Source organism: Xiphophorus couchianus, chromosome 5, assembly GCF_001444195.1.
Source record: "Xiphophorus couchianus chromosome 5, X_couchianus-1.0, whole genome shotgun sequence".
Lineage (NCBI taxonomy): Eukaryota > Metazoa > Chordata > Actinopteri > Cyprinodontiformes > Poeciliidae > Xiphophorus > Xiphophorus couchianus.
Genome location: NC_040232.1, coordinates 22,225,421 through 22,248,390, shown reverse-complemented (window position 1 = coordinate 22,248,390; position 22,970 = coordinate 22,225,421). Strand labels below are relative to the sequence as shown.

General features: G+C 39.2%; 1 protein-coding gene across 1 annotated transcript; it reads right to left on the bottom strand.

Annotated features, from left to right (window-relative positions):
- On the bottom strand, positions 1-1,987 carry LOC114145474 (piggyBac transposable element-derived protein 4-like). Its single transcript, XM_028019070.1, has one exon. The coding sequence runs from the start codon at positions 1,881-1,883 to the stop codon at positions 288-290; it is 1,596 nt and encodes a 531-aa protein (XP_027874871.1). The 5' UTR covers positions 1,884-1,987; the 3' UTR covers positions 1-287.
- Positions 1,988-22,970: the final 20,983 nt, after the last annotated feature.

Sequence of the window (22,970 nt, the reverse complement as noted above, 5' to 3'; positions counted from 1 at the left end):
ATGTCATCATGTTGTGATAGTAAACATGCAATGAATACAATCAGAAATACCACAAAAATGAATATATGTAAATGAACTAGATGCTTTAGTTTTGTCATCTACACAACACACGAAGGACATGTCATCAGACTGTGCTTTGTGCAAATATATTTTGCACATTTCACACAAGTCATGCTCGTTTTGACATCATCAGATGGCTTGCAAACCTGGCACCTCTTCCTCTTCTTTTTTCCTCCAGTAGCAACCTAGAAAGAAGAATAAAATGGTTACTATATTTTTTGATGCTCCTAAGACACACATAACATGCACTTGCACAAACACAAACACACACTTTTACTTACCTCACACACTGATGTACTGGGTGTAGTCCTCTCCTGGATCTCCTTTACAGCTGCAGTAGCTGGGGTCCTTGGCATATGGTGTCTTCGTTGTATATGTGGTACTACAAGTGCCTTGCCCAGCTCTTCTAAGAAAATGCGTCTCTTGTACAGCTTTGACACATTCCACTCCGGAAAGATTTCTGTCCAAATGACAAATGCGTTGTATGCTGATACATCAATGATGTTGTAAAAGATGACCAGTGGCCAGCGTGCAGTCATTCTCTTGGTGCTGTATGATCCTGTGACCTTGTCCAGATTGTCCACCCCGCCTTTGGTAGCATTGTAGTCAAGGATCATAGTTGGTTTATGGTCCTCTCGTGTGCTGATTTCAGCATTTTTATGCAAAGTGCTCATGAGCACAACATTTTTCCCCTTTTTAGGGCAATATGACACCAGGGCTGTATTGTCTGTAAAGGCAAACATGGATGAGTGAGGGTCCCTGTTCTTTGTCACCAGTAGCTCAGCGGGGAGTTCAGCTCTGTTCTTTCGGACTGTCCCAACCATCGTGAGCTTTCTTTTTAGAAGTTCTTGACCCAAGTTATAGCTTGTGAAAAAATTGTCACAGGTTATGTTGTGCCCCCTGAGACCATTTGACATGTCGAGCACAACCCTGGTACCTTGATTTTTTTCTGGGGCTCCTCCAGCTGGCTTTCCAGTGTAAACCTGCATGTTCAAAACATAGCTGGTTTTTGCATCACATGCTGCCCAGATTTTTATGCCATATTTAGCTGGCTTGGAAGGCATATATTGCCTAAATGAGCAGCGACCTCTGAATTCCACAAGTCTTTCATCCACTGTGACATTAGGGCCTGGGTTATAGAACAGAGGAAGATGCTCAACCCACTTGTCCCACACTGTCCTAATAGCTGCTAGTTTGTCTGTTTCCTGTCTGGCAGTTCTTGTCTCTCGATTGTCAAATCGGATTACTCTGGAAAAAATATGAAAAGTCTCCAGAGACATTGTGGCCCGAAATATTGCCCTGCCTGTCTCTGTATCCCATAGACTGGCTGTTGATTCATCCTTTGACTTGAAAACTCCAGACAGAATGAGGACCCCCAAATATGCATGTAAATGCATTTTGTCCAGCTCTTTCCAGTTCTCTCCAAAAACTCGCCTTCCTTCTAGATTTGTCATTTGAAGAATGATTTTTTGTATTGCATTAGGCATGAATAGCTCAAAGACCGACTTGATATCTGTGACTCGAGTTACTGCCATCCTAGTCGGCCCTGGCACTGTCTTTATTATATTTTCTGCACACTGTTTTCCGAGGTGCTTAGTTGGAGATGAAGACCACTGAATTTCACCATTTTTTGACATGAATGTCTTGCTTCGAGAGACATGAACATCATTTTCATCAATTGCTTCATAATCAGAATCATCAGACTCAGAATTGACCTCAATACTGTCTTCAGCTTCAGAAACCTCCTCTTCTATTTCACTGTCATGATCAACAAGAAGTTCCAGAGCTTCCAGGGCTGTCATCTTTTTTTTCCTGCTGCTCATTTCCTGACCTCTGACAGTGACGATATCACATGTACCTTTAGTGTGTAATGTGTTTAGGACTCCCTTGCAGAGAGTATTTATGCCCTCCCACCCCTCCCCTTCTAGTGAGTGTCACTCAGTGTGGGTGGAGTTTTTCCACGGGAACAGAAAAGAGAAAAAGGTTCCCGTCAAAAGTTTAATAAACACCTGCTTTCTCAGTTTCCTTGTGAAGTAAAGAGAATAGTGAGAATGTAGGCTTGTGTGCATGCATGTGTGTGCGTGTGTTGAAATATGTCTCATAGGTGCAAGGAAACAAACAGAATTGGACATTTTTTAAAACTTTTTACCCTTCAACTTGTATGTCGGGTCAAATTGACCCGAACAGTATCTATGTAACAAATAGACGCAGAGGGGGCTGCAAGTGTGTAAAATTAACCATTTTTATTTTATACATAGAGTGCACCTATTAAGACAAATAGAAAAAGTTTCATGCAGAAAAAATACTTCTAACTATTATTTTTTTTTTTTAAACTTTGAAACGGGTCAAATTGACCCGCAACATAACAGGAGGGTTAATGCCCCTAGTGCCCTTTTTGAGGGTTTTTTTCCCCCCCAAAATAATTTTTTTCAAATTTTTATTATTACTTGTCCTACGTTATCTGTGGGGATTCAAAGCGAACCAACCTTTACTTGTATTTAATGAAAGGAAAACAAACCGTGAAGGCCGACAACGAGTATGTCTTCGCTGTCTGCAGTTAAGACATGTCCCAAAATGGATTTAGTTTTATTTACGAGAAGTCAAGAAATCATGACCGGTCTCTGTGACCAGTGTGGAAAAGCTTTCATTCAGAAGGGTACTTTTAACATTCATCAGCGAATCCACACTGGTGAAAAACCTTATTGTCGTCCCAGGTTTAACACAAACCATATCATGAAATATGTAGATGACACAACAATTGTGGGATTAATTCAGGACAACGAAGTGAACTACAGAAAAGAGGTACAACATCTTGTGGACTGTTGCAGAATAAACAACCTGCTCCTGAACGTAGACAAGACAAAATAAATCATTGTCAACTTCAGAAGGTCTCGACCAAACCACACACCACTCCTCATTAACGACAAAACAGTGGAGATCGTCAGCAGCACTAAGTTCCTGGGGGTTCACATTACAGACAACCTCAGCTGGACAACTCGCATCACTTCACTGGTGAAAAACGCACAGCAGCGGCTGCACTTTCTGCAACGCACGAGAAGGGCTTTCCTCCCATCCTCCTACAGAGGAACCATTGAGAGCCTGCTGACCAGCAGTATCTCCATCTGGTCTGGGAGCAGCAAGGCCCCAGACTGGAAGTCTTTGCGAAGAGTGGTGAAGACAGCAGAGAAGCTCATTGGGTCTCCATTCCCCTCCATCCAGAACATTGCAGACAGACGCTGCTTAGCCAGAGCAAATCAGATCCTCTCAGATTCCACCCATCCTCTCCATCATCTGTTCATCCAGTTGGCATCTGGCAAGAGATTCCGTAGCATCTGCTGCAGAACAGCTGTCCCTGCTCTGCCCGGGTGGGTCTTTGCACTTTGTCCTCCACATCTCTGGGCGGAGACTGGAGGACAGCAGACCCACCAGATGCACACAAGTTCAGCCACTGATCCGCCACAGCCTCACCTTCCTCTGGAGAACCAGGATTACCAGGGCACTCTCCGAACCTGTTCACCCACACTTAAGCCCTGGCGGGCCGTGCAGGCAGACCAGCCCCCTCTCCACCCTGGGTCAAGGTTGGGACTTAGGCTGTGAACCAGCTCCAGGAGAGGGAGAGCTCTCCCCTTGCTATATTAATTCTTGATTTTATACTTAAATGGGCATCTTCAAGCTGATTATGAAGTACTTAAATTTTTCTAACTAAGTTGTCAGTGGATATCATGCTCAGTTTTTTCAAAATGAATCTTACTTTATCGATCATTTCATTTAAGTTATCCAACTTTCTCCCTAGCTCCTTTTGATCCATTTTTGTAGTAGTCCGTCCATTTTAACAGTAGTCTGGAATTTTTGAACTCTTCACTGATTCTCCACTGCTGTGGCTCAGAATGAGTGAAAGAGAAGAGTGCTCCCCTCTATTTATAATCTCCTCCTACTCAAGGCTCCTCCCCCTACGTTGGACTTCGTGGTGTTTCACTCTGGTTTTAATTATGTTTTGCTTATTTTGTTTAAATTAAGATTTTAATTTTACAAAATAAATGATGAATTTATAAAAAACAAATATCAGGTCAAGGGGAGAAATTAGATAGAAAATTTGGGTTTCAACATCCAATCATTGAAATTGTTTTCATGTTTTTGTTTATTTTTTGTTTAATCCATTTGGGCTCTTCGTATTCAACCAATAAACTAATCTTCTTTCCCATTTTTTTTTCTTTCTGCGTGCGTCCATGATGGGTTGCTTTGAAGGCCTGAAATTTTAACCGAATTCCAATCATGATTAATAAAATGCTGAACCAATTCTGTCTCTGTTTCTTTTTTATGTGTTATATTTATGTTGCCAAATTCGTGTTGCTAATATAATTTTTGTCTCCCCAATATATTGTTTTCCACTTTTTGAGCAAATGAGTATGTAAACGCAATATTTGATTGGGGATAAAATCTCTGATTGATTTTAAATATTTTATCATTTATGTAATTTTTTACAAAATCAGTATTTTTAAATGTCTTCTAATACTTGGGGCCTTGTTTGTTATACTGTTTGAAGTTTTGCTCTCACTAGAATGTCTTTCAAATTTTTATTTCTTCTATATGCCGGAATAACATTAATTGTAAGTTGCTTCACCAAATTTATGAAATAAGTATCTTTAATATGTGATGGATGTTTGTAGATGGGGGATTCAAAAAATAGTCAATAAATTCCGCTGTTCGATATGTTTCGCTTCCACAATCTGGAACAATAGGTCTTCCTGGTGGCAATTCATATGGTATTGTCCATTTTTTCGTGGGTCTTTGTGAATTTTTGAATGAAGTTTTGCATTTATACACCGGAGAGACGGACAAAGAAATGGTTCGAGGTGTGTCTCCGTCCGGGGTCCACGGAATTCTGCTGGTGGTTCCTTTAAACCCAATATTCAGAGATCCAGACCAAGTTGCTGTGGCAGAACACATGAACCTTTTTGACATTGGGATCTGGAAACGCACAATAGTTGTGTTCACGCATGCAGGCAGGTCCATCGAGGAGCACATTGAGAGGGAGCCTCAGTCTCTGTGCTGGTTGGTGGACCAGTGTGAGAACTGGCACCACTCCATAAATAACATGAAGAAAAGGGTTAAGACTCAGGTTGCAGAGTTGTTTGAGGAAACCGTGGCAGGAAAAAGAGGCCAGCTCTTCTGTCTGCCCTAATCTGTCCCAACTTAACAACCATGTTTACTTGTCACTAGATGAAAGACCAAAAGAAAGAGCAGAAAGCAGCCATGAAATTGAAAAGCTTGATAAGGAACTACTGAAATCCTCAACTTTTCTTCAGAGCAGCATGGACAACTTGATTCCTGATTATAAGAAAAAAAATATATTTAACTTACCAATTGCCAGTGACGGGCCGTGCATTTCACACCTAGGCCTTCAGTAGTGCTCCGTCTGAATCAATCCAACCCTCAATAACTATTTTGTGGCTATAAAACTTCTACTGCAGGTACAGCTGCGACACACATTAAAAAAGCATCAAAAATAACCTGATAAAATTGCAATATTATTTAGGAATATAGCAACATTTTACTCACCAAAGGTCCTGCTTATTTGTACACAAAATCCATCCTCCTTTCTTCCTGTCTTGGAGTTTCACAATCTACTGTGGCATCCTGTATGTCAAATAGAAGGTCCATTTGTTTGGTGTATGCTATGCTTAATGCCCTGTCTGCACGAACTCTTGTGGCTTCAATGAAGGCTGACATGTTTGCATCATTTGACCTCAAAGCAAGAAATCGTAGCTGTCTCCTTACTTCTTGTAAATCCATGATAATTGTGTTCAACTCGTTCATCGTTGTTCTGGAAGACATTTTGACTGAGTGTTTGAAAATATATATACACCGTATTTTCCGCACTATAACGCGCATCTAAAAACCTTCAATTTTCTCAAAAGCCGAGAGTGCCCCTTATAATCCGGTGCGCCTTATATATGGACCAATATTGAGCCACAACAGGTCCGCAACTACGGTAAGCAGCCGCTGACTTCATTTTCCCCAGTAGAGGAAGAAGCGCACAGTGCACGCTGGGTTTTGTGTAAAGACCTCAAAATGGGGTCACAACCGCATGCGCAAATGCGGCTCTCTTTTTTTCCGCTTTGAGTTATCATGACAGCTAGAAAAGACAAAGTCTTATTTCAGACGCAAATAAAACAATATTATGCACTTTGTTGTCTTCCTAATATGATGGGCTTTTAAGTTTTCCTGGATTTCCAAACAGTCCGAATTAAGAAAACGGTGGCTTGTAAATATTAGTCGCTAACAGTTAAAGCTAATGCCGCACAGCAAAGTTTGCAGCCTTCACTTCACTCCGGATCAACTTCTTCAGTCTAAAGAAGAAGGTAAAGGAGCCTCCTGTTTACATGAAATAACTTCTGTATTCAGCCTGAAAGAGAGTTTGTGGGAACGAGAGAGCAGACCAGAGCCAGACAGCCGAGCAACTGATCTGCCTGTACACACTGCTGTAAACACCATCCTGCTTCACAAGAAACATGCAAAACTAATAAAGCGAAATAACACGGAGGAACACGGCCATATTTTTCTAAAAGCAACAACTTTGAACCTGAACAGTCAGCTGAATTAGAAAACTCTGACACCAGAGCTGCTCTACTATGGGCTTGTTGTTCCTCAGGCTTCAGAAGCAAAAAGCCTGAACTGTAAAATCCCCCATTACTTGGTCTCTGACACTAACGACAATAAACACACGTAATATACTTGAAAATAAGGTAAAAACATTGTCCGTTAGAATGGATAAAAATGGTTAGACACTTAAATAGCACATTTTTACAAGAAAAATGTCTGAGAATATTGCCTAGTAGCATAAGCATGTTAGCCACAAAGTTTAAAGAAAGTTAAACCCACCTTCGTATCTGTGAACGTATAACGAGGCGTACATCTTAAAACCTTTCTCCAGCTTACTTGTTGGGGCTTCGGATGGATGCACATCATTAATTGTTACCTTGGACAAGCCCTGCAAATACCCAGGGTAAAGTGCCATTTTCAATAGATCAGAAACGATCGAGCCGCCTTTCCTCGAATGGGGAAGCTGAGGTGCAAAGAGCCTATTAAGAGACACACTTACGACGCAGAGTTTAAGCTCAAGGCGATAAGTCACGCAGTAGAACACGGGAATAGAGCAGCAGCGGGAGAATTTAACATGAACGAATCAATGGTGCGGAAGTGGATATATATTGTGATTGCACCAACGTTTGATTTACCGTAACAGTATCAGACTGTTTTTTATGTGTTTGTTGAATCGAGGAAAAGCTCCCCTCCACTATATGTTATACCTTGCTGTTGTTAAAAGATAAACTGTGTCACAAAAATACCACGTCACTTACTTTACCTTGGGGAAAATAATCAAACAGCTGTTTATTCATTTTGGGAATGAACAGAATTTTCAGAACCCTGTTTTGTAATCTATTAAAAAAGTTTGACTGACCTATCTGACTATTTTGTTGACATTCTCCTTTATGTTAAATAAGGTCCAACTCAGCTAATCCTTAGATTAAATCCTACCAGTAGAACATCTGATTATGATTGCAGTGCAGTGAAAAACTATTGGCAGCCTTCTTTTTGCTTTTTATTACACGTCCATTTTTCAGATCAGACATATCAACAACATGGATGGGAGTCCTGTAGGTCATGGTGTATTACTGGGCTAAGTGGAGCAGCTGCTAATCGTGGCAGAAAAACACCCAACGCAGCCTTAGCAACGGTCGAGCCGCTTGGGTCATTTCTGGCAACAATTCACAGAAGGATGTACAGCGTGAATAAACGTATTCATACAATAAGTCATTAAAAGTTGTGGCAGCAACGGATGTGAACAGTTACATGATATATATATTCATAAATCAGCTTTGGCTCTAGTGCTCATCATCTACCAATCAGAGGAGACGTTGGCGTCTTCACCAGGCGTTTTAGCGACAAGTTGCTTATACTTGGGAGCATGTAGTGTACATGATGTGTGCGGCGTGTTGGGGAAAGAATAGACAGTAATTTTACAGAAGAGCTATGGATTCAACACGTTGGAATTACACACAACCTTTTATGAACTGTGTGATGCTGTGAGAGTTCTGGTGGAGCCGGATGCACATTGTCCAAAAAAACTCAAACCAAAAAACCAAACCATCATTCTTTGTTGTTTCTGCCAGTAGTAACATTAGGCTGTTGATCAAGACAGCAAAAACTTTGTTTAATACATCTGTCTTGATGCAGATGAAAAACCACCTCATGTTGGAGCAAAAACGTGTTTCCTTTTTTGTATTTGAAATGGTTTCTGTTAAGCAAATTTATTTTCATGATTTTGATTTGCTCAATTTTATGGTTAATGGAATTGCAGCCAATGGCACAAAACAAAAATAAAAAGTACTGAAAGACGAAGACAGCAGCCGTGACCATCTAGTTACAATGCAGTGACCTGCAGAGAATGACTGGCATGTCCGCTTGTGTTGCTGCTGGGATATTTTGCTGCTGGCTTAAAGAGAAATAAAAAAAGAGAGGCTCTCAGAGCTGCCGGGTAATTACCATCAAATTGAATTTTACAAGGCCGACGTTACTTGTTTAGAAAATGTAAATCATTCTTTGTGTCGCCTCTGTTTTCCTCTGTCCTGTTTGGTTTCAGTGTTCTCTTTTGATCTTTTTCTAAATTAGCCATGAGTTCCCATGGTGCAGAAGGTGTTTCTAACGAGCAGCGCTAGCAGGCAGCCTGTGTACCTGCGGCATGTTCCCAGAGACATCAGCGGCTCAGGTACCAATAAACACCATTAAGCAACAGAGATGGCCAAGCATAAAGCCCCCCGAGGTAGTTTCACACAACTTCAGTATTTGAAGCTGCATTATCTGTCTGTTTGTAGATATGTCGTGTGCCACGGTTATTCAGTCAGCAGGTGACACACTCAGCTGGGCTCAAACACTACACACACACACACACACATTAGGACTGTCAAAAATCTTATGGGCGCCTGTCACCTAAAACTGCAGCTTTCCTCTCACATTCACCATTTCCTCTGAAGTGCTTCTATTCTCAAACGATTGTTTGCAGATATGATTTTGGAATTGCAGCATGTTCTTGGCGCACACTGAGTGGTGCATAAGAATACGATAAGTGTTTTGTTTTGTTCATTTTTCTTGATCTCTTTTGGCACCACTTTGCCTCCAGGCAGCTTTTCTTTGACCACATCTGCTACTTTGCTATCAAGCCCACAAGCACTTTCGTTGGTTCGCTCTTCTTCTCTGGATTTTTCTGATGAAAGTTTTCTTACAAAGCAGCTGTCACTTTGGAGCTGACGTTGTTTCGGTGTACATTTACATTCTTTTTTGTCATTTTTAGCAGAACAAGTGAAAGACTCCAGATCATGGAGGATAGCAGAATAAACAATGCTCTGCTGGGGATATTTCTAGCTAGAAGAAAACAAAGCATTACATGTTTATTGTGATTATATTCATGATTACGCTCTGATTGGATGAATTCAATTTTGAAGTTTTGATCATTTGTCTAATTCACAAATGATCAAAACTGTACATAGAAAATACAGAGTCAAATATGTATTTTTATTCAGGTCATTGTTGATTCTCAGATTTCTACACTTCATGCATTAAGTGTTGGGAATCTCTGTCATCACCTGCAAGTCCCTTCCTTCCCTCACTAGGTGTCCTGAGGGAGCAGGATGGGAGTAGAGCCTCCCTGAGGTTCTCCAGCACACCTGCGATTCATTTTCTTTCATTAGGTGGAGCATAAGAAGAGCTGGCTGCCAATCCTCCGACGCCAGAGTGTTTGCCTATGTGGTAACTACATTTGTGTTGCCCTATTAGGTATGCCGCAACTCAGGATCCCATCCAGATCGTGGATTCCTTCCTCTGTATGGCAGTATGGCAGTAAGGAAATGTGATTGGTTGATTAGTTACTTGTAACAATATTTCTTTGTAATAAATTTTATACTGTTGGAAAGCCTGTTTATTTCTCTTTAAATGGTGCCAAATTTCTATGAAAACTGTTATGTCATAATGCCCTCAGTAGCTCCTCCAGACTAGCGGCAGCAAAAATTAGCGAACAGCTGGTGAAACTGCAGATCTTATCATTGAAATTAAGCTCCATTTTAAATGTCATCCTGGAGAAGCATTGTTATGCTAACATGCTGAAGGCAGAGTGTCAGAAAGGGTTGGAGCTTCTTAAAGAGACACAGGTCATTTTTTTAGATACAACTATGATGAGAAGTCAAATTTCTCTTAGGTTATGCTTTTAATATACAGCATTTTCATAAAAACTGGAGGTAATGTAGCACCCCACTGTTCTGTCCGCTAGTAACTGGGACAAGAACTTCAACTCACTGGTGGGGTGGCTATTTGGGTTCATTAAATTCTGGTAGATACCACGCAGGTTTACCTATATTGAGTAATTCCTTACTCTTCCAATTACCATATACTCCTTTGTTGTAACATAAATAACTCCAGACAACCAGCTACCTGAACAGTTTCTTTTAATAAGAACTTGGAAAAATAAAACCTTAGAAATATACATTTATAAAGTCTGTATAAAAAGCTTGGCACACAGTTGTAGCTGTGATTGTGCATCCATCTGGTATAGTTAGGGACAATTACCTCAAAATAATCAAAAAACTTAAACATAGAGCAAGATCATCAATTCATCACACTAAATGTTTCCCAAAATAAAATAAACCCGATAAGGCACTTTTTCTTTTCAGTCCCTTGTATTTTACTCACTTGACTTTTTTGTTTTTTAAGAAAAACCCTTACTTTTAGTGTAAGAATTCCAATTTTGTCACTAACAGAACTCCATACATTTACCGAAAATTTACAGTTCTAAACACAATATCACACATTTTTATCAGCTTGGATTGTAAACATTTGTTATTTTGACGTTTAAGTTGTTTTTCTGAACAGCAGGAAGAAAACAAGTTAGAGGCGGGTCCACGACAAAACGACTACAACCGTGACACATTCATTTGTTTTATTCTAAAAAAAAAAATCACTTATAAGAATCATAAACTTTAGGACATCATTAAATTATATGTCCAAAAGGCTTGAACGAAATTCAGCCCGACGCTTTAGAAAATATGACCAATATCATACATTTGTGTGACCAGCTCTTGTATTAAACCTTTCTTGTGTCTTATGTTTGAATATAGAAATATACATTTATAAAGTCTGTATAAAAAGCTTGGCACACAGTTGTAGCTGTGATTGTGCATCCATCTGGTATAGTTAGGGACAGTCAGCAGAACAAGTTGGCAGTAAATCTGTTGAGGGTGTGAGCCGGGATGAGGACCGGAGAACAGAACCGACCCGAACTCAGCCAATCAATGAGGTTTGATCTTTTCAGGCCAAATCTGCATATTGAAGTAGTCGAGAGTATGTGATTGATTACTGATCCAAGTGCAAACGTATTGCCAACAACTAATTAGAAATTGAGGCAGACACGTTTTAAGTCAGATTAACTTGTCTTTTTATAAATATACAACAATATAACCATCCACAGAAAGTTGGGATGATACAAACTAAAGAACCAATTAAGTGTGTTAACGTCTCGGACTGAGCAAAGAAAGAATCCATTCAGATATGTATGTAAGTAATGGAGAGCTGGATCAAAAACATTTCAAATTTTTTCACATAAATGGAAAAATTCTCCTAAAATAAACAGTTTCTGTGATTTATAAATTAAAAACAGGTCATTTTGCAGCCGGTTTAAATGGAATCAACGTTTATGGATAAAATAATAGCTAGTTGGAATTAAGTGGATAACTTAAACCGCTTCATTTTTTTGCCTACACAATTTGATCCAACATTCTTTCTGTACAGAAATAAATATTAACCCTCTAGCAGCATGAAAAACTAAATGTTCCAAACTGTCAACATGACTATTAGAAAAAACACAGTCAACACAACACCATCCAAATCCAATTCAGGTTTAAGAAGTTCACTTGTGATAAATTCTAAGCATTCTATAGTAAACATTTTAATCAGCTTTCATTTCAGAAGAAATTCAGACTCTGTTCAAGTTCTAAGAATAGCTGCGTTTCCATTGATCATATAATTTGACATTTTGAAAATAAATTCACTTAATGGAAACACGCCAATCAAAAAAAAAACTATTTATATATATATGTATATATATATATGTATATATATATATATATATATATATATATATATATATATATATATATATTAGTGCTAGGATGAGGTGTTTTTTTTTTGACTGTTTGAAATTGGTTTATTTTCTCTGGTTAGCTTTAAAACCGTTGATGAGCTTGGTTGCCTCTGATTGGCTGGATGTCGTCCCTGGTCCCACAGCAGGTGAACTTGTCATGTGTTTGATCCCCAGTCATGTTTCTGTGAACGGAAACTTCAAGTATTTTCTAAATCTGAGGACTGGGAAAGTTGTGTGTTGTGCCCCCAGCTTCAGGTTTGTAGCCATTGAAATGAATAGATGAGGTGGAGACCGGCCCGCACACACACACGGTTCACATGCACCTTTTCTGGTTCTCAAGAGGATAAAATGATGAAATATGGCTAAAACAGAGCAATGGCTACATCAGACTGAACTGTGTAACAGGACATGTGGGGTGCAAACTGTTGTGGTATGTGGGTGTGTGTGTGTGTGTGATAGTTTTTTTGTTTTGATTTTGATAACTTTGTATTTGGTGTTTCAGTTCACAATAGTTTGATTGTTCTTTGCTTTGTTTTCTTGATGCTTTATGCCGTTTTTTATATGCACCTCATGTTTTTCTCATTCTGTCTGGCTTGCTACTTCAAATACAGAAATTCCGCTACAAAATAACTAAGCCTGTCTTTTGTTATTCATGACTTCCTCCAATGTAAAATACTTTCTTTGTTCTCCTTCAGATCCTTAAGTTCCTTTTGCTGCTGAATCCAATTTATTCTTATTCCTCTTGTCATATGTTAATACAGCAACTTTGGATTTCTGCTGGCTGGTTTCTAGATGGATTTGGTTCTTTTGAAACACTTTAGCATTTGCACACTGCACACAGAGCAGCATAAAAAACTTTTTCAATCTCCTTTGCTTTAAATACCTCTTTCAAGATCAAATCTGTTATGTTAGAAAGATCAGATTTTATGAGTGTCATGATGCTGGAAATAGACTCTGGTGTGAGTATTAATTACAGATGCACTGAAATGGAAACAGATTTATTTTGAACAGGATTATGATTAACAATCTGAGAATCAATTAATCAAGTTCAACCAATCAGGTTTAGTTGTAGAGCACATTTCAGCAACAAGGCAGTTTCAAAGTATTTTACATCATAAAAGCACAAAAATACAAAGTCATTAAACACAGTCAACAATTGACGCATTACATTTTGTCAAGTACCATCAGAATGTGGATTAAGGTTTCATTTATTATGTTACAAAAGCAGCTCTAAACAGGTGGGTTTCTAGTATTTAAAGGAAGTCAGTTTTTCTGCTGTTTTGCAGTTTTCTGGATGTTTGTTCCAGATTTGTGGTGCGTAGAAGCTGAATGCTGCTTCTACATGTTTGGTTCTTGTTCTGGGGATGCAGAACCAGAACCAGAAGACCTGAGAGGTCTGGTAGGTTGATACATCAACAGCAGACCTGTTAATGTATTGTGATGCTAAACCGTTCAGTGATTTATAAACTAGCAACAGTATTTTAAAATCTATTCTCTCAGTAGAAGGACTGTAGAACTAGGTGATCTGCTCTATCTGACTGGTTTTAGTCAGAACACCAGCAGCAGTGTTCTGGATTAACTGCAGCTGGAGGTTTTTTTTAATGCAGACCTGTGAAGACATTGCTGCAGTAATTAATGTGACAAAAGATAAACACATGGACGAGTTTCTCTTGCTGAGACATTAGTCCTCTAATCCTAGAAATGTTCTTCAGGTGACAGAAGGCGGAATTTGTAACTGTGGCTCTGATTTAACTCAGGAAACATTGAAGACGGGATGGAGTCAGTGTCAAAACAAAAGTTTAAGACAAAATGATGGAAAGACTGATGACAGAGAGAATACATGGTAAAAAGACCTCAGAATTCTTGGATGGAGAGAGGTCTTTGGGTGGAAACCTGATCTGTTGGTCAGGTGAGTCGGAAGGAGCCGGGATACATTTATGATCGGCTCCGCTCTTTTTGGCAGATGAGCGATAAGAAGCTGCCCTTGTCTGGTTCCAGGTTGTGGGAAGGAGGGTAGAAGAGTTGATGGCTGGTACCCAACAGATTCTTCAACAGGTGACAGACGGGATGCAGCCCAGTTGAGCGTGTTGTCAGCATATTCCATCTGAGGCAGATGGACGCTCAGCAGAGGAAGTGGAGGGGAATTTCAGATGGGATGCAATGAAGTCTGAAGATTTGGAAAAAGAGTAATTTGTCGGTTTCAGCGGCAGAATGAAGTTGGCGAGGACAATGAGGGAATGGCAGGCTTTAAAAAACAGATAAGTATTTTATTTTTGCAAGTGGAAGATTGGTGACAAAGTGAAGGGTGATGTGAGACTAGGGTCAGCTGGGGACAGAGAGAGGCTGTGAGTCCCCAGCAGGAAGACGGAGAGAGATTTTACCTCAAGTCACAACAGCAGAAAACCTTGATGAGGGTGGCCAACAACCGATCAGCGTCAGTTCAGAGTAAAACATCCGTATAGTCCAAATAATTCAATAAAGACAGAAAATAATTTCTTGAAGTGAATAATAATGTACTTATAAATGTATCCTATCTAAGCATATTTCACTGCTGCCACCAACTGAGTGATGAATCTGAACCTTCAGAGACACACACACGGTGTTCCAAATTATTATGCAAGTGATATTTTCTTCCATTTTCTTAAATGGTCAATGCAAATGATGGTCAGTATAATTTTCAAGTCATGAACTATTACAGTGTAAATCAAATTTTACTAAACAAAGCTCCCCATGAGAACAGTATTTTTTTCAAAAATAAAGAACTCAAAATGCAAAATGTTCCAAATTATTATGCACAGCAGATTTTCTAAACATTTTATGGATTATTAAGAACTGTAAACGGTCATTCTTTGAATGTGCAGCATTAAGTGTTCACATGTACTAAAATCAAAAGCTATTTCAATCAAAAACATCTTAACAGACTGAGTTACATGTTAACATAGGACCTTCTTTGATATCACAGCACAATTCTTGATCCATTGAACTTGTGAGTTTGTGGAAAATTTGTGCTTGAATTTCTTTGCAGGATGTCAGAATATCTTCCCAGAGCTGCTGGTTTGATATGAACTGCATTCCACCCTCAGATCTTCTGCTTGAGGAAACTCCAAAGATTCTCAATAGGGTTGAGGTCAGAGGTCAGAGGAGGATGGTGACCACACCATTACTTTCTGCCCTTTTATGCCCATAGCAGCCAATGACACAGTGGTATTCCTTGCAGCATTCATTGTCATGCATGAAGATGATTTTGCTATGGAAGGTACGACTGATCACATGAAAGAAAGTGATCAGTCAGAAAGTCCAGATACTTTGCTGAGGTCATTTTCACACCTTCAGGGACTCTGAAGGGGCCGACCAATGATTCTCTCCTCATGAATTCGGCCCAAAGCATGACTCCACCACCTCCTTGCTGACGTCACGTTAGGACGTGGTGGCCATCCACCACCAATCCACTACTGCGTCCATCTGGACCATCCAGGGTTGCACAGCAGTCATCAGTGAACAAGTCTGTTTGAAAATTAATCTACATGTACAGCTGGGCCCACTGCCACCGTTTCTGCTTGTGAGCTCTGGTTAGGGCCCCAATAGTAGGTTGATGCTCCACAAGCCTCTGGAGGATCCTCCACCTTGAGGTTCCAGAGGCTCCAGCAGCTTCAAATAACTGTTTGCTGCTTTGTAAGGGCATTTTAACAGCTGCTCTCTTAATCCAATGAACTTGTCTAACAGAAACCTTCCTCATTTTGCCTTTATCTGTACAAACCCATCTTTGTTCTGAATCAGCCACAAATCTCCTCACAGTACGACAACGCTTCAGTTTTTGTTAAATATCTAATGTTTTCATACCTTGTCATACGGCACTACACTATCTGATGATTTTTGTCAGCAAAGAGATCCTTTCTCTTTCCTATATTGCTTGCAGTTCTGAAATGTCTCCGGTCCAAAACACCTGAATCAAACGGCTGAATAACCTCCTCAGCATGCAGCCAATTTGCTGCTAATCACCTAATTATTTGATTCAGGTTTGTTCAAGCAGAGACACATCTACACCTTGGAGGACTCCAGGTTTTAAAGTTCAGAGTTTGACACCTGTGCTGTAGACTAATTAGAGGTTGTGTATGGTTTCATGCTGATGTGATTTCCTCTCTTCACTGACTCCTTTCTTATTTAAATGACTGTGTAACCTCTTCTGTCACAAGCAGCACTTCCAACAATCAGGCCACAGAGGACGACATAATTGAGCTGTTAAGACTTGGATCCTGCTGGATCACGTCACTGTCATGTTCTGAAGAAACTCAGTATGTTGAACTTTGAACATTTCATTAAACTCAAACTGATTTTTTTTTTTTTTTTTTTTTTTGTACATGGCAAGGCTCCTCATGTGCTGAGGAACATTTTGGTTTCCCTGAGAGTTACTCATGAAGGATCCAGTTTGAATAGAAAGATGACTTTACATTAACAGCCTTTTATGTACAAAGTGTTGACATGTGGAACTCCTTATGTCCCTCCAGGCAGAATTGGGCAGTAACTAGTTACATTGACTCAATTTACTTGTGTAACTTTTTTGAAAAAATTTACTTTTAGGAGTATTTTACTACGTGGTACATTTTACTTTTACTTGAGTAACTTTATTATAATGTATCGCTCTTACCTGAGTAATATTTTGAATTCTAGAGTGTTTTAGCCAAAACATTTACCAGACACACACACGCCCACCCACCTCCGCACACACACACACCCACACACGCAAACACAGACACCTGCAGTTTTTGTTAAAGTTTCATAAGTTTTCTTCATTGAAATAAACTGATTTGGACAAATTTTCTTTTGCCTGATTTTGTTATTTTTTGTGACTTATATGATATATTGTCATTTAAAATACTGAAATTTCCTCTTAACTTTATATTTTGGTCCATTTGATGACGTGATTTTTAAATATTAAATGATTGATCATTTCATCAGTAACTCAGTACTTGAATAGACTTTTTACCAAAAACTTTACTTACTTATTTGAGTAATTTTTTGGATGGCTACTTTTTACTTTCACTTGAGTAAAGATTTGCTGAAGTACTGCTACTCTTACTAGACTAAAGTTGTTGGGTACTCTGCCAACCTCTGCCTACAGGAAATATTTGGATTACAACCAAAGTATGACCAGCTATGTGGTTGATTTGTAATTTTAAAAATTAATTTAACAGTGGCATTTTATTTTTTATTTTGCTGCTTGGTCTTAATCAGTGACGTGTTTTGACTAAATTGTTTTTACATACTGTAATTTTCTTTATCTTATTGTTTCAAAGGGACATCTAGGAACAAACACTGCAGATGATCTTAGATTACACATATTCAGAGTTGATACTGGACACTAATCCATAGACAAGTAAACTAATACATGAAATAAAAGCATGAATTATGCATCTAACAGATTGTGACCTTAAGCTCAAGTAGACTGGGGTTATGCAGCAGGAAATGAAGCCATTGTCCTTACCATTCTGAAGCACAGCAGCAGGTGTGACTCTCAGTGAATAGAAAAAAGCAAAATAAAGGTTTTTGAGTGGCCGAGTCATAGTAGCCTTTGATTTCAATTGAGATACTGCAGCATGACCTTAAACAGGATGTAGGACTTTCAATGCATTTGATTTAAAACCATTCTGCAAAGAGGGCTGCTCTGAGATTCCCACACAAGCTAAGGATGTAAAAGACTCTGGTCAGTTATCACAGATGCTTGAAGTTGTGAAAATGCCCCGAGGTTTCCGTCTGGTTTCTGTCTGCTGATCAGACATTCAGACCACCTGAGCTGATTCCTGATGTTCAAAGGAAAGCTCACAGCTGCTCACCTGATGTCTAAGGATAGGTCTGTCGCAATAAATCACTTAATCACATGATAAATTAAAATGGGCTCAATCATTTCCATTTACACGATTTATGAGCTATCTCTTTTCTGTCTATCAGAAACTGGATGATAAAAAGTCTTCAGTTTGGTGCTTTGGTCTCAACCAGCTCTTTGTTTGAAGGACAACTTTGTTTACACAGATTCATGACTCTTTTTTTTTTTGCTGTTTCTGTTGTTTTGTTTATTTATGTTGGATATTTAAAATGTCTTCCAGTTGAGCTTTCAGAATGTGTTCTTGCATCATTATGAAATTATCATAATAGTTCTCGAAAATGGTCTCAAAACAACAATACTGTTGTTGATCGCAATAATGTCTGGGACAATTTAAAGTCCAGGAATATTTGTTACATGCCTGCTACGACCGACATATGGCAGTGATACATGGTATGATTAGCCTCCACCATTCTGAAAAATTTTCAAAATTCTTGATTTTTCAAAAGACAATGAACACATCGCATTTTTTCACACACAGACTAGCACGGATATAAACATCTGATGACTGCATTATTTTTTGAAGTGTCTTCCTCGGTCTTACAGTGCCAGTAAGCTGCAGATGGAATGAAGAGTGATACAGTCCCTTTTGTACCCAGCAGTAATAACAAAAAACAGATGTGTTCTTCTTAGACTTAGACTTAGACTGACTTTATTGTCATTTTGCATGCACAGGGTGTATACAGAACGAAATTTCGTTGCATACGGCTCAGGACAGTGTTTTGAGCTTCCAATGTTGTGAGGTTACTCTAGAATAAAATTAAATACAGTCTAAAATATGAATATAAATATGAATATAAAATATAAAGTGCAGGACTGACAGTAAAATAGAAGTTATTTAGCTCTGTACATGTGCAAGGTATAAAGTGGAGACCAGATTTTGAGTGCAGTCCAGTTAAGAGTTCAGCAGTCTGATGGCAAGTGGGAAAAAGCTGTTTCGGAACCTGGTGGACCTGCACCGGATGCTGCAGAACCTCTTTCCAGAGGGCAGCAGGGAGAACAGTCCATGGTGGGGGTGTGAGGGGTCACTGACAATGTTTCGGCCTCGGGACACACAGCGCTGGGATGAAATGTCCTGAATGGAGGGAAGGGGGGCCCCAATGATCCTCTCAAACTTTCCTTCTATTGGCCTTATGAATGAACTTTATGTTATTCTGTGGAGGCTTCTGGTAATAATGAAAATCACTCCAAATTCAAAGCGTCCTGTTTCAGAGTCAAACTGCATTCCAGAGTCCTAGCATAGCGTTGCTATCGCTATGCTATGATATCATAAAAATTCAGTAAAAGAAAATAAGAAGGGGAGATCACAATTCTCTAATTTAGCTTTGCTTCATTAGTATTTAAATTATTCTCCTCACATAAAAAGCTCTGAAGACTCAAGCTCGGCCTTAGATAAAAATGAGTATTCCATATGTTTCCCACAGAGATCTCCGGTCTTACTCTCACGATGTGCTGGTAGTTTTTAGAGCCAGAATGGTAGAAAAGCCAATTATCAGCATCTCCTCTTGTTTTAATCAGCTCCCAGATTTCCCCCCCCTAAGGTAGACACCCCGTCTACTTTCAGGTTGATGTTTAAAGCTTTCCTTTTTGATGATCTGAGCTAAGCCGGGTTACGAAGAGTTCTTGTGTTAGTGGCATGTCCTTCCTGTTCCCCTGGCCCTCATGTAGTCACGGAATAAATGCATCTTGTTCTGGGTCTCCAAAAGATACCGAATGAAAGTTGTCAAGTGTGATATATTTTATGATCTATGCTTCAAGTTGAAAACCCAAACCAACACTAGATTAATAGCCAACAACCATCTCAGTCTTTTGAATGCAAACGCTTTAATGGAGCGTCTATTTCCTTTGGCATTTGCTCGTTTTGTATTTCACTCTCAGAGCTCCTCTGCTGTTGTTAGTTTTCCTTTTTGTTTTTTCCAAGTAGCAACTGGCAGTGGATTTCTTTGGGGAAACTGTGACAACATCCTGCTCAGCTGGATGCTTGGGGAAAAGCAGGGACATTGAAATGTAACTAAATCCCAAAACAACTTTTCACACAGAAACATAAAGACATAACTCTAAATAATCAATGTAGACAGTGTGTCTTTGTTTCTGTGTGAATTTGGCATCTTTGTGTAAATTTGTTTATTTCCGCCTTACTTTGCCTGAAACCATCTCAGTTCTGGGCCCTTTGGTCAAACGGTGCCTTTAAGCAGCTGAGTTCTCTTTGTTTAAAACGGTACAGCTTTACGTCTCTCAGTCTGTTTGGGTTTAAAACAGTTTCACTCAGATTCACACCTGGACTGGCTCTCGGCAGCACTCGCTGCTCGCTCAGGACAGAGCAGGGTTGCAGCTCTACTGCAGAACGTTGTTGGGATAAAAAACACAACTCTGGGAAAAATAGTTGCTAGATTTTTCACTTGTTTGTTTTTTGATAAAAAGTCCCTGGAGGGTCTGCAAAGTGAGCAACAGTGATTCTTTTGTCCTGACCACAGCCCTACTTACCCTCCTCCTCTCTACCCCACACCTGGCCACGCCCCTTGGTGTCTTTTGGCTCCGCCCACTATGCTGGAATTTTTCAAAGATTGTCTGGACGCGGGGCTAAGCTTTCATGTGGGGGTTAGCTACACTTTAAGCAGCTAACGATCACATACAGGTGACTGTTATGCAGCACTCCTCAACAATCAGCTTGTTTGGGGCGATGGCGATAGGAGTTTGCCAGTTTGAATCCCCCACTGTCTCATTCGCTGTGTCTTTGAGCAAGGCAGTTCACCCACCTCGCCCACTGGTGGTGGTCAGAGGTGCCAGTGGCGGCAGTGCATGGTAGCTTCACTTCTGTCACACAGGGCAGCTGTAGCTACAATGTAGCTCACCACCATCAGTGTGTGAAGGACTAGATGTAAGATAAGGTCATTTTATTTATATATCACATTTTCAGCAACAAAGCAATTCAAAGTGCTTGTAGAATAAAGTGCTTACAGTCCTCTGGACCAGATAAAGTACAGGTCATTTACCGTTTTCTACCAATGGCCTTCTGTCTGTTCCCCTCCTTGTGAAGGGTGTCCTTGTCTGTCTTCTGGACATCTGTCCAGTCTGCAGTCGTCCCCACGGCTTTGTCCTACTGACCTAGACAGAGGTCATTTAGAGGTTCAGGAAACATTTGCAGGTGTTTTGGAGTTAATTAACTGCACACTTAAACTAAGACAAACTAACTTACAAGTAGCTTTTCAGAAAAATTTAAGAGCTTGTTTTAAGTCAGTTATTCCTTGATGAAAAAGTATTTATTCCATTGGCAGATGATGTCACTTATAGCAGGACATTTTGCCCATGTTATAAGTCAAATAACCTTCCAGTGGAACTAGTACTTTTCATCAATATTAAGGAATGAATGACTCTAAACAAGCATCTATAACTTGGTGAACAGTTACTTGTAGGTTAGTTTTGTCTCATTTCAATTGTACACTAGAAACTAGACCAAAAATACTTGGTAAGATTTTGTTGGGTTTTTTTTTATGTAGAGTGACACACTGAATTCTGGGTTTTCATCGTCTGTAAGCCATAATCATCAACATTTCAACAAATAAAAGTTTGAAATATTTTCTATGTGCAATGAATAGACATATGTATATGTATACATATATATTTTGTATAGATAATACATATATTATGTATTATCTATACATAATATATATAATATTTTTAGAATATATAAAAGGTATTTATGTACCTGTACAGTCGAGCCTTATTTTGTGGTAATCAATAATTTACACATCCTAATTTATCTGTTGTTTTAAAACCACTGCTGACTCGAAACTATTGTGAATATGGCATGTTTATTATTTACTTGAAACTGTCTCCGTTTGTGTTTAGATCATTTATAAATATGAGAGAAGTCATGCATGAGCAGCATGTTTGGAAAAGTACTCATGTGCGAAATTATGATCTGTTCGTTCCTAAACTGCTGTCAGGCGAGTTAAATGTTTCTGCTGAACTTATGTTATATGCAAATTCAACAACCCATGTACATTGGTCAATTACACATTTTAACCTCAGTTAGTTTAATGCGGTGTAAATGGAAACAAGAAACTAATATTCTACTGCATCAAATCTTATGAAGTATGCAGTTGTAGTTTATGTGTGAAAAGCTACATTAGTGGAAAACTTGCATAATGTTAAAATCAATTTAAGTTTGGAAAGAAATTAGACTCAGAAGGAATGTAAATGGATACAGCAACTTGTGTGAACATTTTCACTGCCACTGTTGTTTCACTTTGGTCCGAATCAGTCGGTGAGTTTGAAGGTTTGTAACATTTCGTGTTGGTTTGGTTACTTTTCCGACAGAGAGACCTCCAAACAAACCAAACGCTGCCTTTACATTATGCGTGAGAACGTCCAGCTTGTTTGTTGGTCAGATTTGTTCGGGTCAGTACCAAATGTATAAACAGGAAACTGATGCTGAGAATTTAATTATGTCCTTAGTTTTTCTCTGTAATATTTCAGGCAAAATGATCTGAGAAGATGTCTTGAAGGTTCCATGGGACTTTGTGCTTTAATGAAAAAAACCCATGGTCATTGTTTATTAATGAACGGTTGTTAATCAGAATTAATTCACAATTTAACAAGGCAGCCAATAAGTCAACACAGTTTGTTTGTATAGCTTATTCCTCTCTATGAATGAAGATTATGTTGATTTACTTTGGTTCTGTGTCTGATACTATAATATATTCCATGATCTGAAACATTTTGGTGACAAACAGTTGAAGAAATCTATAGTACACAACCAGACTGCTCAAAGAGAGCCCTGGATACACAGGCCTGCCTGATCTGAATATTGAGACGCTCCTCAGTTACTGAACTCACTCC